At 37.5% G+C, this 8,377-nt stretch overlaps 1 protein-coding gene across 1 annotated transcript; it reads left to right on the top strand.

Moving 5' to 3' along the window:
• The first annotated feature begins 95 nt into the window (after nucleotides 1-95).
• eevs (2-epi-5-epi-valiolone synthase) lies at nucleotides 96-8,307 on the top strand. The gene is made up of 5 exons (XM_020935814.2): nucleotides 96-232; nucleotides 3,237-3,870; nucleotides 5,557-5,793; nucleotides 6,368-6,620; nucleotides 8,234-8,307. The coding sequence occupies exons 1-5, from the start codon at nucleotides 96-98 to the stop codon at nucleotides 8,305-8,307; spliced, it is 1,335 nt and encodes a 444-aa protein (XP_020791473.2).
• Nucleotides 8,308-8,377: the final 70 nt, after the last annotated feature.

Raw genomic sequence — 8,377 nt, 5'->3', positions numbered from 1 at the left:
AGTCTTGAAGCCATTCCCCAATATTAGGCTGTATTTAAACAGACCTGAATTCTCATTAAGCAGTCCACTCCTCTATCACCATAATAATTTGCAAGATGGGAAAGGTACACCTGCTCAACAGCACCAAAGAGAAGACCACCGAATATAGCCTAGTACGGGTCAAAAGTGCATGGACTTGTAAAGAAAAGCACAGCCAAGTGGGATCAGCTGCCTGTGTGTCTCCAGCCAAGATGTAAGTATCAATGACACTTCGATCTCTTTATTTTTATGTGTGACTTTTTATTTAATTTTTATTTTTATGTGATCGGGTGAGTGTGAAACTTGGCAATATCAACTTAAAACCCCTGGTAAAGTGTTTCATATTTAGTTTTTATATATGTTGTGTGTGTGTACTTTTAAATGTATGTTTCATTTAAATAATGTTGACATGATTAGATTTACACTAGATGCAATGATGATATCTGTCCTAGATCACAAACCAGTTCACGCCTTTTTCACAATGACTTTCTTAAATTACACTCTATTGTTACATATTATATTCCAGGCATCTTGTACTGTGTTTCTTGTGAATGCAGAAAGTATACGGTTACCTTTGATTCATTACACAAATATTATATGTAGTGCTGTCATGCGATTAAAAAAATTGAGAGATTAATTAATTATGATCTGTAATTAATTAATCTAATTAATCTCATTTTAATCTCACCTAAAAATTGCTGAGAAAAGCCTTCAATTTGAGGTATTTTCATTTAAATTCATTATTACATTATTGTGGCAGATCAAAAGACTGATATAGACAAACAAAAAAAAGTGACTTTATAAAGTAATTTATTGTTTAACAAATCTCTTCAAATTGGCTGTTGAGCCAAAGTCTCCATGAATAAGAAACTGTTTGCTGTAAAGTAGCAAAGACGAGGAAATCTGAACATAATAACTTTTGTCTACTTAAAGACAATAAAAAGTCCAGTCTTTCCTTAACCATATTAAAAATATTATTGATAGAGAAATGTTTTATATATGAGATCACTGGTTTTAGTCCTTGTTCTAGTCCTGGTTTAGACCTGCTTTAGTCCTACTTTAGTCCTAGTTTAGTCCTGGAATGGATTAATCCTGGTTTTAGTTCTGGTTTTAGTCCTGGTTTTAGTCCTGTTTTAGACCTGGTTTTAGTTCTGGTTTAGTCCTGGTTTAGACCTGGTTTAGTTCTGGTTTAGTCCTGGTTTAGTCCTGGTTTAGTCGTGGACTGGATTAGTCCTAGTTTTAGTCTTGGTGTTAGTTCTGGATTAGAGGCGCACAGGAGGAAGCGCAGTTTACGCAGCGTACGCAAGAAAACACGATCCACACGCGGCGCACGGGAGCACGTCGGTAACTACGGAAAGAAACGTGGTCCGCGCGTTCTCAGGTTGATGACGATGATGAAGGTGTGTGTTTGTGTGTGTTTGTGTTTGTGTGTGTTTGTGTGTGTGTGTGTTTGTGTGTGTTTGTGTGCGTGTCCCCTCATGTGGCAGGTCACTATAGGACAGTAGTGCAGACATCATGAGGCTATGCAGGTTGTTTTCACCAGTGACATTTAAGTTAGAGGCAAGCTTGCTCACTGTCAGGATTCTTGCTTTGCTTGTAAGTAATGTATTCGTCAATAAAAAACACCTGCAACTGACTGAATGCAAGATAGAGTTAGATCCACAGTACTGCATATAAAGATATAGTGATGATAGTAAACCAGTCAGAAATCTGAGTGTCAAGTTTAAGTTTTTCAGATGTTTTATTTATTTATTTGTTTGTTTATTATTTTGCCTCACAGCAGAGGTCAGTGGCATTAACACAACATACAAACATGTAGAATTGGACAATAAGCTTCCCCTACATTAATAAATTATATGGACCGGGATATGAACACCTTTTATAACCTATTATTTTTACATAAAGGAACCCTGTATCTCCAGCCAGACCGTAGGAGTTCATACTGTGTGTTTTGATCACTTGAGACGGATCTCTGATGCTCTTCAGAGCCTGTCTCACAACTGACTGACTGATGATAACCTTGGATTTAGACTTAGACAAACTTTATTGATCCACAAGGGAAATAATTTTGACACAGTAACTCACACATAACAATATAATATAATAAAGATTAAAAAAAATAATAAATGGTAATGATAAATTCTAAATAAGTAGCAAAGAAGATAGCAAGAGACGTGTGAAATAAGGCATAATTATATAAATGGGTCTGGTCAAGTGGTAACGAAGGGAAACAGGGGCAGATTTTTGACATTCAAATGTCTCTTATTCAGAAACTAGAGGAACTATTGAAATAAGTAAAGTATCAGAATGTAGGAAAGAGTTACACTCCAACAGGGTCAAGTTAAACCTGTGATATTCTTTCAAGTTGTTGACCAAAAATTTAAAAACTCATGTCAGTAACGGAGGGAATGAAAAAGATTAGGTTGAAAAACCTCTTACTTTTTGACTCATGAGATTTTTTATTAAGAAAGGTCATGGTAACGGAGGGAAAAGTAACGGAGGGAAAATTGTTCAAACAAGTAGAAGGTGCAGGATTTTACATCATTTGTCAACTTTTTTCTTCCAAATACTTTAATATTACTTAAAAATGAAAGGAAACAATTTCTATATTTCCTTCCGAGCTAATTTTTTATCATTTTTAAATACATAAAAAAAAAAAAAATAAATCATGTAGCTTCATCAACAGTTCAAAGATGGAATAACACAAGATATGATGAAATACATCCATTTATTTACATGATTTGCAGATCTTTGAAATTTGGGAAATAATTTTTGTTCCATGTTTCATACATGGTCTGTTTAAAACGTATGGAACTTTAGAACCAAAAATGGTACAGAAAAAAGGTCAACAGTTTCATAAACTAGAGTACATATGTATCTGTTCAGTACATTTTTATATCAGATGCATTAAGTTGAATTTTTGGCCTTGTTGTTTACTTCTGCTTGACCAGGCCCTCATGCATATGTACAAGCCAAAATAAAATAGAAAATAAGTATTAAAATATAAAATCTCAGCTATATACAAGAGGTTAGGGGAAGACAGAGCAACAATGATATGATGATTGACAGGACATGGGGTTATCCTATTTGTGGCACAGTGAGTGGTCTAAGGCTCTGAGATTTATTTTTAACAGTCAGACTTCCAAAGCAGTTCTCGGTCCTCAGTCACCTCTCATTTGGGGCCTTTCCCTCTCACTCTGTTTGTGTTTCTTTGACAGTTATGAAATCCTCTCAGAAAAGAGCACCAGTTGGACTGTGGTGACCCCCATTATCTTCAGCTACAAGGTTACAGAGACACATGGCCTCCTGGACCCCTGCAACAGCACCCTTCTAACAGGCCACACCCACGAGCCGCAGACAGCCGACACCTTAAGAATACCCGCCAAGCCAATCAAGCGTTTCGTGGTGGTCGACCAGGAAGTGTACCGCATCTACGGCACCCAGATCACTAACTATTTCGAGGTTAACAATGTGACTTGTAAGATTTTAGCTCTGCCAACCACCGAGGAGAACAAGTCAATGGAGATGGCACTGAAGATCCTCGAAGAACTAAATAGTTTCTCAATAGACAGGAGAACAGAGCCGGTGATCGCGATAGGAGGAGGGGTGTGCTTAGATATTGTGGGCCTGGCTGCCTCTCTGTACCGCAGACGTACCCCTTACATCAGAGTGCCCACCACACTCCTCTCTTACATTGATGCCAGTGTGGGGGCCAAGACTGGGGTCAATTTTGCTAACTGCAAGAACAAGCTTGGCACCTACATCCCACCAGTCGCAACCTACCTAGACCTGTCCTTCATAAAGACCATCCCGCGCAGGCATATCTCCAATGGGCTGGCCGAAATGTTAAAGGTCAGTTTCATCAAAGTGTAATGTATGCAATGTTTATTCACTCATCCACTGTATATCCAAGTATTGAATCAGAGTTACGCAACCTTACATAAATCATCTTTGGTCCAATTTTACAGTAAGACAGTAGCATGTAGGGCTGGGTATCATTAAGAAGTTGCCGATACGATACATACCTCGATACACAGGCCATGATACGATACATATCTCGATACAGTGCACTTTCGATTCGATACGATATATTTCAAATCGATTCGATATGGTTCAGTAAAAAATAAAAGCTAAATCGTGGCTGTGATGCTGAAAGTCTTTGTTAAACCACTTCTTGTCCAAAGTTCATATGAAACACAAACATTTTAATCATCAAAACAGTAAAAATGTCAAATGTGTTGCATAAATGAGTTTCCTTTCACTCCACAACCAACAAAACTGTAGCACTGTAACAAAATAATTTAGTAAAACACACCTAAAAATCCTCTTGGTGATATATCGATACAGCAGCCCACGATATCGATACTGTATCATCACATTAAACGATGCGATATATCGATATTCCGATATTTTTGCACACCCCTAGTGGCATGTGGTGATGAGACTAAAAACCAAAGGCTATTTGCATATTTTTGAAGGGCTATCTTATAGTTCACAATGTTTTAGTGAAATTGAATTTTAAAAAAACAAAACACTATCTTGCTTTCCAAAAAATGCTATTTAACTTTTTTAAATTGTTAAGGTACTGTGATGTAGGTTGACCGTGAGCGACTTGGGATTCAGTGAGTAAGGTTTAAAAAAAAGCCAGACACAGACAGGTAGTTGTAGTCCACGGTTTACTTTTTGATTTTCCAATGATTACAAAAAGTGCAAGTGCAAAAAAAAGTGCAGGGTGCAAAATAGAGGCAGGCAGCTGTTTCCTCTCCAGCAGCAGAACTGATCTTTTGAGGCGCCTTTTATGCTGGTTTTAATGATTGGATAAAACCACTATGCTAAAACAGGGATGGTAAAAATTATCATTATCTTAAATCATAACCTAAACCTCCATAAAACAACCCAAAACCAGTTAACTATAAAAATCACCAACTATATACATAAAAACCCTAAAACCATACACCAATTAAATTTTAAAACCCATAAACCAATAAAACGCCCAACCTAAAACCTCTGTACAAAATAATAACACATGGTCCAGCCCGGAATCTTCAAAAAGGGAGCTCGAAAAGATAAAAAGGGAGGTAAGTAAAAGCAGATCCACACCATTCATAAAACACAATAAAATACACTAAACACATCAACACTTAAAACATTTCAAAAACACATATTGCACCATATATTGCACTAAGTCAGTTTAAAATGTAATTGGTTATTTGTCTCCACCTCCAGGGACAAGCAGCTTCCAATCAAAGTGCCACTGTGCCTCAGGATTAAAAAGTGGTAAAAGGAAGGACAATACATTTTAAAACCAATTGTGTGCAATTTTCATGTCATGTGCAAACATGTTGAAAGTGCTGTGTGCTACCTGAGTTATACTACTGTGTTTTAAAGTGTCCTAGTGAAGGGTGAAGGTGCTTAGTGCAGTTCTGGGTAACAAACCAGCCTGTTTGTTACAGGTACACATTATAATCCTCTTTACTGAACCTGAAAATGTTTAATGAACTTTTTCTCCTTTATACAGTGCATTCTATATCTTTGTAGATGGCCTTGATGAAGCGCAAGGAGCTGTTTGAACTACTGGAGAAACATGGGCAACATCTCCTGGATTCAAAATTTCAGTCAGACAGCAATGTTTTCGGTGCAAGCGGCCAGAGTGCATCACGCTCCACGCGCCTGGCCATCGTCACCATGCTGGAGGAGCTGGCCCCCAACCTGTGGGAGGACGACCTCAACAGACTGGTGGACTTTGGTCACCTCATCAGTCCAGCACTTGAAATGGTAATCGATCAAAGCTATTGATGGATGAAATCAAATGAACATGCATTTGAATGGATTAGATAGGCACGTGTGCATGATGTTGGAATGACTAAAGAGCACAGTGTCAGCAACAAACAAAAAAATCTATATTGAAATTACATTTGAATAGAGATGAGCTTGTGATTCATTGATCACTAAGGAAGTCTGTGAAAATAATAAGTAAAAGTAAATAAGTAAAAGTACAGCCATTTCAGAATCTTTCCACTTTAGAAAATAAATAAATAAAATTAAACTGCAAATTTTATCAGATTAAACCACTAAAACTTGTAATTGGTGCAAATTTTGAGACATCCAAGGAAAAGATAGTATCAATGAGTCAATCTAGACCAAATGAACTTACTTAGCTTTTGGCTTCAAATGAGCTGAGTTTTCTTAGGGTTACTTAACTTGTCATTTACCAACATTCATCACATTTATTTAAGCATCTTATGGCACAATATTATGATTTGAGTCAAATGTTACCAAAGGCACCTTATTTTTTATCCACACATCCTCTTATTCCTTCTGCATTAACTGTACTCTGTGGCTGTGTCAGAAGGTGCTCCCATCCTTACTGCACGGAGAGGCGGTGAACATTGACATGGCTTACATGGTGTACGTTTCCCGGGAGAGAGGGCTGCTGACCGAGGAGGAGAAGAACAGGATCATCAGCTGCATGGTGTGTCTGGAGCTGCCTGTGTGGCACCAGGTCTGTACCATGGAGCTGATCCAGAGCTCACTGCAGGACCGCCTCAAGCACTCGGGTGGGCTGGTGAGGATGCCCCTGCCTGTTGGACTAGGACAAGCAGGTGAGAGGAGGAGGGGCGGGTTATAAGTATATAATTCTGTTTTCAGATTGATGGAAAACTTGCATCTGACAAAAATTATTATTATTATTCAGTTCTGGATTTTTGTAAGATAGTGAGTGCATATGTTTCATCACTGTTGTTGAAAAAAATTATATAGATTTCTTGATGATAAATAATCGATCCATTTGCGAAGCCTGATGAGTTTTTGGAATACAGACAAAGGTTTATTCTTCTTGTTACAGCAGATATGGACAGAGCCTAGAGACCAACAGCCTTTCCTGAGCATGCTCTTTCCAGTCACCCCTTTTCTCCATCTCCCGAGTATCTCCCCCCGAGCATCCCCTCCAGAGCTTGAGTATTTATACAAAAATACAAGTTACATATATATCAAAGCAGAGTGCGCAGAGTAAAGCAGAGCGTAAGTGTTTAACATACATTTGAGGGCAACATAGGGTTTCTCTAAGACAGTATGTATGTACTTTTCAAAAAATAATTCCCATGTAAAGCCAGATATTTTAATTGCAGGACAACAAGCACAGGTTGTCACAGAATTCAAATATCTTGGAGTATACATAGACTTAAATCTCAATTTCAAAACACATATTGAAACAGTTAGCAATAAGAGAAAATTCAGTTTATCTAATTTCTGTTACATCAGAGACTCATTATCTATTGAGGCAGCAAAATCTTACTTCTTTGCCCTTATCCTCTCACATATCACGTACTGTATCGTCAGCTGGTCACTCACAACAATAAAACCCATTGAATCACTCTATATATAAGCTCTAAAAACACTTGACAAAAAACTCTACAGATACCACTATTGTCACATTTAGCAGAAATACAAATGAATGACCTGGGACAGTCTTATTCAATTAAAAAATATCTGTCTAATGTACAAGATTAAACATGGCTCGGCTCCCCCTTCGCTCAATGAGTTTGTTAATTTCAGATCTAGTGAGGGCAGAGTGACCAGAGGAGCAGTGAGGGAAGACTGCATTATTCCTCATAGAAAAACTGGATTTGGTCAGTGTGTTTTCTCCGTCAGAGCGTCTCATCAGTGGAACTCTGCGCCTGAAGCTGTCAGAACATCTCCCTCATTCTCTGCTTTTCAAAAGAATGCTAAAAAGTGGCTTTTAGAAACACAAACGTGTGAACACTAAAACGTTTATAGTATTTTTGTAATCTTATTGTACATTTGTGTAACTTTTAAGTGTATTTTCTTTTAGGATGCCTTTTTGACATCTGGCAAAGGGACAACCGATGTAAATGAGCTCTTATCACCTAACTTGGGCACATTTACATTGTTTTGACGCTGATTAATGTGCACTGTCCCTTTTCAAATAAATAAATAAAATAATGAATAAATTAATTATATTTCTTACTCAGCGATAAATAAATGGTTGAATTAGCAAACGAGTGGTTGGTGTATATAGACACAGAGAGACATCAAGTGGTCTACTTGCATATTACAGCTCCACACTGCAGCGAGTGCTGCTATTCACTGTATGGACAGTGTACAAGTGGGTCTTTAATGAAATATTTTAGATTTTAGGATAGCTTCTTTTTTGCTTCATCCAGCTAATGTATATGTCCCTTTCTTTGTTTTGCAGAGATCTTTAACAACACATCTTATGAAGTCTTGACCAGTGCTTATGAAAAATGGTGCAGTGAACATTCCTGCTGATATTCTAGTTGCTGAACTTGTTACTGAAGCTCAATGGGTGCTATTGGTTTATTTTGATGTTGTTTTGCTT

Source organism: Boleophthalmus pectinirostris, unplaced genomic scaffold, assembly GCF_026225935.1.
Source record: "Boleophthalmus pectinirostris isolate CB_2022bp ecotype Guang Dong unplaced genomic scaffold, ASM2622593v1 HiC_scaffold_3, whole genome shotgun sequence".
Classification (NCBI taxonomy): Eukaryota; Metazoa; Chordata; class Actinopteri; order Gobiiformes; family Gobiidae; genus Boleophthalmus; species Boleophthalmus pectinirostris.
Note: the sequence above shows the minus strand (reverse complement) of the source record. Positions and strands in the feature narration are given on the sequence as shown.

What these genes read in the sequence shown, in the direction of transcription:
- eevs (XM_020935814.2), top strand. Translation starts at nt 96, where the DNA reads ATGGGAAAGGTACACCTGCTCAACAGCACCAAAGAGAAGACCACCGAA. An exon ending in TCAGTCCAGCACTTGAAATG is followed by an intron (nt 5,794 to 6,367) that starts GTAATCGATCAA and finishes TGGCTGTGTCAG; the next exon opens with AAGGTGCTCCCATCCTTACT. An exon ending in TGTTGGACTAGGACAAGCAG is followed by an intron (nt 6,621 to 8,233) that starts GTGAGAGGAGGA and finishes TTTGTTTTGCAG; the next exon opens with AGATCTTTAACAACACATCT.